General features: G+C 43.7%; 1 protein-coding gene across 3 annotated transcripts in view; it reads right to left on the reverse strand.

Moving 5' to 3' along the window:
* Positions 1 to 12,855, reverse strand: part of CDK5RAP2 (CDK5 regulatory subunit associated protein 2) — a 197,756-nt gene that overhangs the window by 101,948 nt on the left and 82,953 nt on the right. For all 3 annotated transcript variants that reach the window (XM_075579451.1, XM_075579450.1, XM_075579452.1), the window contains 4 exons: positions 10,938 to 11,050; positions 9,404 to 9,526; positions 3,292 to 3,372; positions 70 to 239 (listed from right to left, as the gene is read on the reverse strand). In XM_075579451.1, coding sequence (XP_075435566.1) covers positions 70 to 239; positions 3,292 to 3,372; positions 9,404 to 9,526; positions 10,938 to 11,050 — 487 coding nt within the window. The remainder of the gene's footprint in view (positions 1 to 69; positions 240 to 3,291; positions 3,373 to 9,403; positions 9,527 to 10,937; positions 11,051 to 12,855) is intronic.

Genomic DNA, 12,855 nt, shown 5'->3' on the forward strand with positions numbered 1-12,855 from the left:
AGTCAAGCTACATGTAATATTCAGGAAAACAAAATGGTTTGGTTTAAGTGCATAACGCATATACTGTACCTAGATTCATGTTCATCTTCAGTAGAGAAAGGCTTGGCAACATTCCCATTTTCACCGATAACGTTAAGGCCTTGACACTGTGACGGAGCTTCTGTTATCTCCTCCGTCATAAGAGACATGTCCTGCGAATTCTCGGCTCGCAGAATACTTGAATGATCCAGAAGAATATTCTGTTAAAATAAGAGTATATGTTGAACAGCAATTAAAGAAACAATGAAACATAGAATGCGACGGCGGATAAGAAACGCTTGGACTTCCTAGTCGGACCAATTTCCGACCTGCTGTAAAATGCAGACCCCATCTGATCCTTGGCTTTCATTTGAATTTAAAACTTTTGGTCTATCCCAAGCATTTTTATTTTAAATTGTATTGGTCTCTACCATTTTTGCTGGAAGCCTATTCCACAAATCCATCAACCTTTTTGTGAAGTAATGACATTTCCCCTGAGCCGGCCACCGTCCAGCTTCAGACCATAACCTCTTCTAACTCTTCGCTTTCCCTGAAAGAAGATTCCCTCCTGCACCTTGTTGAAATCCTCTTGATTTAGAAAGTTTCAACCCTATCCCCCTCTCCTCCATGCTGGGCATATCCAGGTCCTTTAGTCTTCCCAGCCCAGGCCCTGTCCCACAAGCACAAGTCTTCGTGTCCACTTCTTCCCATCCTTTTCTGCTCACATACAAAAATATAGATGTTAAAAGTATAGTTCGTGTGTGGGTTTTTCCCAATCACACACATGATGAATGGAAACGGCTCATTAATATTTTCAGGGTGTTTTTTTGTAGCTTACCTCATCGGTGCCCCCACACACACTATCGATGAGCAGTTTTGTATACAGGGCAAGAATACTTGCCAGGTGAACACACATTTTGTGCGGATCAGGACATGCTCCGGCAACCAACCGAAAAGGTGCAAGGTTTAATTTTGTGTGTGTCAAAACTGCCACCAAAAAACAAAAAAAACAAAGACACAAATACTTTGGGGACCAGGTGGTCAGGAGGCTCAGAGGAACCCCAGGCTAAGCTACAAAAAGAAATAATTTTGGGGATAATTCCTGCTTTAAACTGACACATTGCCGCCAAGGACAAAAAACAAACCAATAGCAGCTAAATTATGTGTTCAAGCAAACTGCTTGATATTAATAAAGGTACAAATACCTAAAAGTATTCTTCAATCATATTTTCTAGGTTACTTTGTAAACCTTGGTAGCCGAAACCTGGAAGGGGTTTGATTTCCAGCAACTACTCCATTTTGTGCGATATCACTATGTGCGGAACAAGAATATGCATAGGCAAGGCCCCATCACTCCTAAATACCTATACAGTATTTAACAATAATACTTTTCTTAGATAGCCTTGGCAAGTGTACACAGTGCTGTACATGGAATTTTGCAGGCTCAAAAAGTCCCTATACAAAGGAGCTTACAACCTAATGCTTGGTGCCTATAGCATGGGGCAATAAAGTGACTTCCCTCAAAGTGACACGGAATCAATACTTTTTTTTATTTTATTATTAAAGTGCCGCTTGGATTGCCTCTATAAGGTAGTCCATTCTAACCCTGTATTGCTGGCTAGATCAAATTGGATTAGATTTACATTTTATGCTGTAGACAATTGCCTGTCCGTCACATATTGATTAATTGGAATATATCTTCAGGCTGTATTCCAGTTTCACTAGCTATCCTCCTCATCATTATAAATAAATCAGTTGTATATTGAATAATAAGTCTGGTAACCACATGATGCGGCAATGCAGAGCACAGCAGAACAACAGGACTCCACAGGACTCCACAGGACAGCAGGGTGAAGTAAAAAAGATTCTTTATTTAACACGTCATGGTGCAGACAGGGATGGGTGCAAAAATCTCCTTCTCTTACGCGTTTCACGCCTGTGCGGCGCTTCGTCTCTGACGGTGTTTATAGGCGTTTTTAGACTTGGTCCTCATTGGGAGTGATGCGGTGGGGCTCATATATCTCCACTCACAACACTCACCAGGACTTTATATATACGTCTTTATTATACGCCCACCTGTATACCCCAGTACTCACCTGTGCATAACCCCAACCGTTTACTGTTCTTCTTCAATCAAGAAAATTGTTACCTATTACATATCCATTACCTTGGGTCATTAAGAGCACTATTATAGAACTATGTTCTCTTACCTTGTATATTGAATAATACATGGTATGCTTTCATTTGGTCATTTATACATCGTCTGACCATTAATACTAATTAATAGTGCACACATTAAACAGATATCTTGGGACCTTTCCTTTTTTTTTGAATATTAAACAAAAATAGCCAAACGGTTTCTTTAAATCACCCGGCACAGGGGGTAGTGGATAAGGCAGCCGGCAGAGGGGGTAGTGGATAAGGCAGCCGGCAGAGGGGGTAGTGGATAAGGCAGCCGGCAGAGGGGGTAGTGGATAAGGCAGCCGGCAGAGGGGGTAGTGGATAAGGCAGCCGGCAGAGGGGGTAGTGGATAAGGCAGCCGGCAGAGGGGGTAGTGGATAAGGCAGCCGGCAGAGGGGGTAGTGGATAAGGCAGCCGGCAGAGGGGGTAGTGGATAAGGCAGCCGGCAGAGGGGGTAGTGGATAAGCCAGCCGGCAGAGGGGGTAGTGGATAAGCCAGCCGGCAGAGGGGGTAGTGGATGAGGCAGCCGGCAGAGGGGGTAGTGGATAAGGCAGCCGGCAGAGGGGGTAGTGGATAAGATAGCCGGCAGAGGGGGTAGTGGATAAGGCAGCCGGCAGAGGGGGTAGTGGATAAAGCAGCCGGCAGAGGGGGTAGTGGATAAAGCAGCCGGCAGAGGGGGTAGTGGTCAAGCCACCCAACAGAGGGGGTAGTGGTCAAGCCACCCGGCAGAGGGGGTAGTGATTAATCCACCTGGCAGAGGTGGTAGTGATTAATCCACCTGGCAGAGGTGGTAGTGATTAATCCACCTGGCAGAGGTGGTAGTGGTTAATGCAGAAAGGGGAATTCAAAAATGTTTAGGACAGACAGAATGTAAGGCATATGAAAGAAAGCCAAGGATCAAAATCGGGTCTGAGGTTTTAATACACACACGATCTTCCAAATACTGCATGGAGTCTCTTCTCCACGTTGCGCCAATAACACATTTTATGATTGTATGGGATAGGAATGTTATCCCATTTAATTTTGATGGCAAGAGGGGAAAGAAGGTGCTTCCTGAGATAGATATACATATCCTAAAGCTAAAGATCTTACCTCTCTGGTCGGAGTATGATGCTGATGGGTTAATGCAACTTTTTCTCCTGAATTCCAGCCAACCTCTGATTTCTCAAACAACTAAAGTGTGAAATGGGATGAAAATGAAACAGAATGAAATATGATAACCGTGAATTAGAAAATAATAATAAATGGAATCTGTAAAGGAGAAGAAAGTACAACAGATTTATTTTCAGTTATAATTTAAGATGTATGAAGCAAGGTCGCACACAAACACGTCACTGTATATCCAAGACCAACAGTACCACAGAGGGCCAATATGAATTAATGGTGGGAACAGCCCCAAAGTAGTATATTTGGGTGATTGATGCCTTTTTTTAAATAAAATAGAGTCATGTGAAAAAGAAAGTACACCCTCTTTGAATTCCATGGTTTTACATATCAGGACATAATAACAATCATCTGTTCCTTAGCAGGTCTAAAAATTATTTAACAAAAATAAAGCCAAAATGGAGAAGCTGTGTGTGAAAAACTAAGTACACCCTAACTGCTTCCATAGGAATTAAGATGCTAAGTAGCAGACAGGTGCTGATAATCAAATGCCCTTGATTAATTGATCATCAGCAAGTGTGACCACCTCTGTAAAAGCCGAAGTTTTAGCAGTTTGCTGGTCTGGACCGTTCAGGTGTGTGTTAACAAAATGCCAATGAGGAAAGACATCAGCAATGATCTTAGAGAAGCAATTGTTGCTGTCCATCAATCGGGGAAGGGTTATAAGGCCATTCCCGAACAATTTAAAGTCCATCATTCTACAGTGAGAAAGATTATTCAAAAGTGGAAAACATTCAAGACAGTTGCCAATCTTCCCAGGTGTGGACGTCCCAGCAAATCCATCCCAAGATCAGACCGTGCAATGCTCAGAGAAATTGCAAAAAAAAAACAAGAGGCCTCAATTAGCATGTTAAATGTTAAGATTCATTACAGTACAATTAGAAAAAGACTGAACAAGTATGGTTTGTTTGGAAGGGTTGCCAGGAGAAAGCCTCTTCTCTCTAAAAAAAAAAAACATGGCAGCACGGCTTAGGTTTGCAAAGTTGCATCTGAACAAACCACAAGACTTCTGGAACAATGTCCTTTGGACAGACGAGACCAAAGTGGATATGTTTGGCCATAATGCACAGCGCAACGTTTGGCGAAAACCAAACACAGCATATCAGTACAAACACCTCATACCAACTGTCAAGCACGGTGGTGGTGTGGTGATGATTTTGGGCTTGTTTTGCAGCCACAGGACCTGGGAACCTTGCAGTCATTGAGTCGACCATGAACTCCTCTGTATATCAAAGTATTCTAGAGTCAAATGTGAGGCCATCTGTCCGACAGCTAAAACTTAGCCGAAATTGGGTCATGCAACAGGACAATGATCCCAAGCACACCAGCAAATCTACAACAGAATGGCTGAAAAAGAAGAGAATCAAGGTGTTGCAATGGCCCAGTCAAAGTCCAGACCTCAACCTGGTTGAAATGCTGTGGCGGGACCTTAAGAGAGCTGTGCATAAACAAATGCCCACAAACCTCAATGAACTGAAGCAACGTTGTAAAGAAGAGTGGGCCAAAATTCCTCCACAACGATGTGAGAGATTGATAAAGTCATACAGAAAACGATTACTTCAAGTTATTGCTGCTAAAGGTGGTTCTACAAGCTATTGAATCATAAGGTGTACTTAGTTTTTCACATATGGCTTCTCCATTTTGGCTTTATTTTTGTTAAATAAATCATGACAGTGTAATATGTCATGTGTTGTTGTTCATCTGAGGGTGCATTTACCTAATTTTAAGACCTGCTAAGGAACAGATGATTGTTATTATGTCCTGATATGTAAAACCATGGAATTCAAAGAGGGTGTACTTTCTTTTTCACATGACTCTCCCCACCCCCCCCCCCCCCCCACCAAAAAAAAAACTTGTGCCCCCAGCTCTAATCTACTGACATACTACTACATACAATATTATGGTCTATGATGGAACTCTGCAGGCACTATCCTTCACTCAGCCCATCTACATTGTATTCCCTATTGTTCCTACTGAGGTGTATGAGTGCATGTAATTGGGGCCTTTCCCGGCTTCTCATCTAAGAGACAGCTTTCTGAAAGGACTTCTGCCTCCTTCCCAACCTACAGGCCCACCTTACAGCTGGGTACTACATGATGCTATGGGCTGTACACTGAAAAGTCCAAGCAGGATAAGATTTGTACGATTATTAAAAAGGTATTAAATTGATTTGCTCATTACATACATACATACAGAAACCCGTAACTGCGGTGTTAGTGACGGCATCCCGGTTGCCATGGAGATTAGGGAATATTTGATCTCAGCCGGGTGGCTGAGCACCATGGCTACCAACAACATGTCAGCCTGATGTTTTGCTGGATGATAACCGCTGATGCTGCAGATAAGAGGTTCCAAGCCTGCGTATCTATGTTCATTCCCTGGCCTCCATGGCAACCGGGATGCCTTCACTAACACCGCAGTTCCAGGTTTATCCCGATGCGCTACATCAGGTGACCAGGGACATCACCGACATTAATCTAGCCGGGCCTCCCAGCACCATGACTACTACATACAAACATTCCTGGCTGCTCTACGTAGCGGCGCCTGAAGGCCCATGTGACCAAGCCTCGGCAGACATCCGGACCAATCAGCACTCCGGATGGTAGTCTCCGCCCCCCTAGTGACGTCGGCATCCGAAGGAGAGTTTAAACGCATTCACCAGCCGATTGCGGGAGCGCTTACTCTGCAGCACCACACTAGACGCCATTACGGGACAAGTAGGATAAAGAGCTTTTTCCTGGACATGATGTTATTTCTTTTCTGCAAGGCGCTGGCTTAGAATTCTCCTCACCTTTCCGATTGTGACTTTAATCATATATTTGGCTGTTTTGATCTTTACCATGTGTTGAGTGGCTTTGATAGCCATTTCCTTTGACCACTAGGACTGTGCTACATTTATCTGCTCAGGTGGATTTAATTAGAGAAGTCATTTGGGTGATTTTGCTTTAGGTTGTCTGCAGTGTGCAGGGATCACGCATTTTCCCTACCATTAGGGAGGTTTTTATCTCAGGATCTAAGACAATTACCACTGATCTCTTAGGATCCCTGGGAACGGGCTTGAAGGGGCTCACGTTGCCCCCCTTATTTCCTTGTACCCCTCCGTCCCTTACCCTGTTTTCTTCCCCTTTCCAGTATTTATTTCACCTATTCATGAATTTTTGTGTGATTATGTTTACACATATTTCACGATATTAAACTTCATTTCACTTATTCAAACATTTTTTCGTTGTATTCTCACTGTGTGCTGGGAACGTCGCTATTTTGTGTTCATTGATTATGTGGAGGGTGGATGGTCCCTCCTTGTTCCCGTCACACCATTATTTATTTTTTACATATCCAAATTATTATATGATTGAGTGCTGTCTATCCTCCATACTTGTTATAATGTTAATACGAAAATTGAACAGATCCTTGGTTTAAAACAGCTACCCCACAAAAATTAAGCACAAGAAGACAATGCCCAGTGCATGGTACAATCAACTACGCAGAATAAGGGTACGGGGTGCCCATCTTCCATGGGTTACACCTGACCTTATAGCACTCTACCAGCTCAGGGATGCCTTGTGGAAAAGCTACAAAGTAACTGGCTCTACCAAGGATCTCAACCACTACAGATGCCTGCGGAACATGTGCACAAGGCAAACAAGGCATGCAAAAGCACAATATTATTCTGACAATCTCCACCAGAACACATCAAACTCAGCTAACTTCTGGAAAGTTATCAACAACATATTCCAGCCTTCTAACCATCAACAGCCAAGTAACATCACTAAGGGCGATATTACTCTGACAAACCCCACCGACATTGCAAATGCATTCAATGATTACTTTGTGGGGTGTGCTACTAACTTATTAGCGAAACGCAACCCAAACCAAAAACCTGAATCTCATCCTGGGAGTACCCATATAGCCCCACCTCCTCCCCTCCCAACACTGCCCACAATTTTAAATTTGGCCCAGTATCCGAAGAGGAGCGCTCCTCAAATTAAAACTAAGCAGCCAATGTGGACCTGACCTACTACAATCTAGGTTCCTAAGACTTGGTGCCCCAGCAATTGCCAAACCAATTGCTTCTATAGTCAACTCTACCCTGTGTGCAGGCCATATCCCTAAGACCTGGAAAACTGCCGGGCATGTCCCAATCTTCAAAAGTGGGGACAAAAACACTGTCTCAAACTACAGGCCAATCTCCCTTCTCTCAATCCTATCCAAAGTCATGGAAAAATGTGTCCACTCCCAATTAAGCGATGACTATAACAAGACAAATTTCCCTAGCCAATTCCAATCAGGCTTTTGCCCCAAACACTCCACCGTAACTACCCTGCTAAAAGTTTGCAATGAAATCCAGTGTGGAATGGAACGGGGTCAACTCACTGGTGCAATATTCCTAGATTTTGCAAAGGCTTTTGATACTGTTGATCATGCTATCCTGCATAAACTCCAGAGCTCTGGAATAGGGAAGCATGCTTTAAACTGGTTTCAGTCCTACCCATCAGGTAGATCCCAACATGTGTCCATCTCAGGCTCTACAGTAACTCCAACACCTGGATATCACCTGTGGCGTCCCGCAAGGCTCTGTTCTGGGGCCCCTACTCTTCTCAGTGTTCATCAATGATCTTCCCACAGCTTGTAAGGAAGCCTCAATACACATGTATGCTGATGACACAATCCTATATGCACACAGTCATAGCCTCTCTGACCTTCAACACATACTTCAGTCTGACTTTTTGAGACTCGAAAACTGGATTTCCCAAAACAAATTGTTTTTAAACACTGACAAGACTGTAACAATGGTATTTGGGACCAAGACTAAATTTTTAAAGCTTCCAGTGACTGAGCTCCAGATCAGAACCAACGCTAACACCACCCTAACACCTGTCACTAGTTTTAAATACCTGGGCATATGGTTTGACTCCCACTTAACATTTGGAATGCACATTGATACCCTGACATTCAAAACCTATGCCAAACTAGGTGTACTTTACAGGAACAAATCCTCCCTAAGCCTGCAGGTCAGAAAGCGTATTGCGCAGCAGATGCTAATGCCAATTATTGACTATGGAGACATAGTATATGGCACGGCACCCCAAATCCACCTTGGCAAACTTGACACCCTCTACAATTCAATTTGTCGTTTCGTTCTCCAATGCAACTACAACACACATCACTGCGAAATGCTCAAAGAACTAGATTGGTCATCACTCGAGTCTAGGCGCAAAGTTCACCTTTCCTGTCTTGCCTTTAAATTCTTTATGGGCAAGCTACCTGTCTATCTGAACAAGCTCCTCACCCCTACCACATGCAGCACCTATCACGTGAGATCTGACTCCAAAAGACTGTTCATGGTCCCAAGGCTCAACAAAGTATCCGGCCGCTCCTCCTCTTACCGTGCACCCCAAAACTGGAACAACCTACCAGAGACTCTCACATCCACCACCAGTTTAAGTTCTTTCAAAACAAAGGCTGTCTCACATTTTAATCTGGTCTGTAACTGTTACATAAGCCTATAATATACATCTTCTCTAACTGTGCATGCAATGTATTGTATATAATGTATACCCTGATCATTTATGTAACTGTATTTGTAACCATGTATTATTTGTCATATTAACTATGCCCAGGACATACTTGAAAACGAGAGGTAATTCAATGTATAACTTCCTGCTAAAACATTTTATAAATAAATAAACAAACTATTGACTCCTTTTTCTTCATTGTGATTGCACTGGCATTAGGCCATTGGGATCTGTTTAATCTGCATAAATGGCGATCTCCCAGAGGGAGGAAGAATTGCTCTGAACAGATATCACCAGGGTGCCACTACAGCATCGCCAACAGTTTGCGTCGCCAACAACAGATTCATTCCACAGTTGCAAAAAAACTAAACAAAACATACACCTCATTATTTGTATATATTAGACTGCTATTTTAATGTTGAAGATAAACGCACAGAGGACGGACAAAAGCTGTATCGAGCCCTAAATCACAGAGGGGTGCGCACATTACAGCAAGAACGGAAAGGAAGACGAGCTGTACATACCGCACTCTCGCTGTAAGCCACAGTTTGCGTGTCTTTGGTATGGAAGACACTAGCGTGCTCAGAGTCCTTTTTCAGGTTTGTGTTTGACTGCATTTCCCTAATCAGGAGCAGGAGTTCAGTGACCTTAAGACAATAATGAAATACAAGTAAAGAATACTGATTCAGAAATGCAGATGTAATATGTGACATTCTCCCAGATAGCAGAATATTATCTCATTATAACACATAGTTTCCACAGGGTTCAATGGAATAATACTACAACATATACCGCTAGGTGAGTCCCGCCAGGATGAAACGATGAAACCTGCTACACTACGTTACATTACGAAGCACGTTAATCCTTCTGTTGCCGACATGTTGGTTAAGGCAGTGTTTCCCAACTGTAGTCCTCAAGTACCAACCCCAACATTTCAGGTTTTCAGGATATCCCTGCTTCAACACAGGTGGCTCAATCAGTGGCTCAATCTTCAACTGAGCCACCTGTGCTGTAGAAGGGATATCCTTAAAACCTGATCTGTTGGGGGTACTTGAGGACTGGAGTTGGGAAACACTGGCTGAGGGAAGCGTTGAATTGTAGGCAGATCTGGTAAGATTGGTTTGAATGAAGTTACTGCATGTTTTGGGAATGGGAGCGGACATTCCGACCCCAGGATTACGTGACTGCAGTAATCACATGGCACGGGCACCTGCCCCATTCTCAGGGACAAGACGAGGAGAGCCCATCATACGGACAGAGAGTGTACAGGTTCTTGGACAGTCACAAATAATCATTAGGACAAACAAATATTTTAAAAAGATCAGTAATAATTGAAATGTATACATAAGCTGCTGCATTGAGCCAGGTATCTGTAATCAATCGATCTGACCAAATATCGATCGAGCGCATTGGGAGGAAAAAGAAGAGTGGCCCAATAATCTCCAATAGCGTCAGGGCGTTGCCAGAGCTGGATCCAGAAGATGCAACCAGCAGTCATGGTGGTTTAAAGCAACTAGAAACTGATTGAAAATTGAGTGTGTCCTGGGGCTTACAGTAGGGGTGCGCAACTCCAGTCCACAAGGGCCAAGAAAAGGTCATGTTTTAAGGATATCCCTGCTTTAGCCCAGGTGGCTCAAAACAAAATACCAGCCATTGAGCCACCTGGGCTAAAGCAGGGATATCCTTAAAACCTGACCCGTTGGTGGCCCTTGAGGACTGGAGTCGAGGACCTGGGATATTGGAATGACTTTAAACCAAGACGGTGGTTTGGGAGTGAGTTTTAATATAGTATATACACAAGGACTACCATTGAAGGGTTTTACCGCCTTTGCACGCTCTCGCCTGTTTGAAATCTGTAAACAAACTCTATATGAAAATTGGGGCAATCGGACCGTTATTTCCCATGGCAACATCTATTCGAACACGAACCTAAAAATTGCAAGTCTATCCTCAGAGGTATCAATAAAACAAGTGCACAATGAAATCCTTTGCTGCCAAAGGAATCCTTTGCTTTCCTCATATGGCAGCTGCAGGGCTAAACAGTCACCAGCGACATACCTTTCCCCGTAGCTCTTCCACTGACAAGTGGTCAATATTGTAGTCTGCGATGTCTTCTCTAAGGCATATACTTAAATAGGACGTCTGATCTCCAAGAAATGAAAAGGTTTCATCTAGTAACAAACAGAAATATTTCAATACAGTACAAGACTGATCCAACAATGACACGCATGTATATTTTAGGAAGCCATGGGGCATATGTGACTATATACAGGTTGTGTGTATATACACACACAGGGTGAGTGCTGAGATGGGGGACATCTATTGATGTGCAGTGTATTGTGACAACTAGCCAGACCCTATCTTAAAAATAATCAATGATTTACCAAGCACATGTATGTACTTCAACAGCACAATATACCAGTCTGCCAACTGCAAGACAATTAGTCACTTGCAGGCTAAGCGGACCTGCCGCCTCTCACTTGTTTCCAGCCACAATGCTTTTGTATAGAAATTAGATACAGGACAACAACCGATGGAAAAAGCTGTGGGAGGTGAAACTGTAAACTGGCCTGGTAGGCATTTGAAATAATTGAATTCACGCCCTGCACTTCTCTTATCACGGCTTTCTCGTTCTGATATCTGAGCTCTATCGGCATTAACAGCTATTGAATGGCAGTTCATGCCAGAACTTCGACAATCCCAGCGAAACACATTCAATATGCCACTTCCCTGGGTTGGTGAAGGGATCAGCTCCATTCAGACCAATCAGATTTACAATGGCTGTGTTGATGAGAAGGTATTGAATAAGGGCCTAAGATGAGCTGTGTCAGGCAGGCATTTCTAAAGTTTTACATTTACAGACATTCCCAAAATAAAACTATTTGCAAATTGCTGAATTCACAACAATTATACTTCAGAAGTAATAATGCAGCCACCTCTGAGATGGTATTTAGAGGACACATCAGAGGTGGGATTCAGAGGACACCCCTGTGGTGGGATTCAGAGGACACCCCTGTGGTGGGATTCAGAGGACACCCGTGAGATGGGATTCAGAGGACACCCGTGAGATGGGATTCAGATGACTCCTCTGTGGTGGGATTCAGAGGACACCTCTGTGGTTGGATTCAGAGGACACCTCTGTGGTGGGATTCAGAGGACACCTCTGTGGTGGGATTCAGAGGACACCCCTGTGATGGGATTCAGAGGACACCCGTGAGGAGGGATTCAGAGGACACCCGTGAGGTGGGATTCAGAGGACACCTCTGTGGTGGGATTCAGAGAACATCTCTGAGGTGGGATTCTGGTGCAGCACAGTTCTGGTATGCAGGACAAGGAACAGGAAGATTAATAAATGATAACCTATTTGCAAATAGGTTCTAAAGTCACATGTCCAAGGTCCCACAGTTAGTGTAAGTGGCGAAGGCTGGAATTGAACCCATAACCACAAGATTAACACGTTCAAAGCACATACAGCCCTGCTTGCCTCAAACATGTATGAATGAGTTATAACACAATGTCAAATCAAATAATGATAATGTTAATCTTTACAGGAGCCAGGCATTCTTGATCTGTGATGCCATTATTGACCCTGTGTCACTGAAGTACATTTTTTGATCCCCTAGCTCCTGCGTCTTATGGCGCAGCACAAACTCGTTTGCAGCTTTGCTGGGTGAAGGAGAAAGGGGAAAGGTTTGGGCTGTTCCAGAACAAGTACAAGGCATGAGGTTTAGCAATAAAGCACTTCAGCCTTCGAGCAACATGCACAATATCACCAGTCAAAAACACCAGTGGGTGCTCAACTCCAGTCCTCAAGACCCCCCAAACAGGTCTTCAGGATATTCCTGCTTGAGCACAGGTGGCTCAATCAGTCCCTGCTTCAGCACGGGGCTCAATCTTTGACTGAGCCTCTAATTGAGCCACCTTCGCAGAAGATGGGCTATTCTAAGAACCCGACTTGTTGGGTGGTCTTGAGAGC

This window comes from Ascaphus truei, chromosome 21 (assembly GCF_040206685.1).
Source record: "Ascaphus truei isolate aAscTru1 chromosome 21, aAscTru1.hap1, whole genome shotgun sequence".
NCBI lineage: Eukaryota > Metazoa > Chordata > Amphibia > Anura > Ascaphidae > Ascaphus > Ascaphus truei.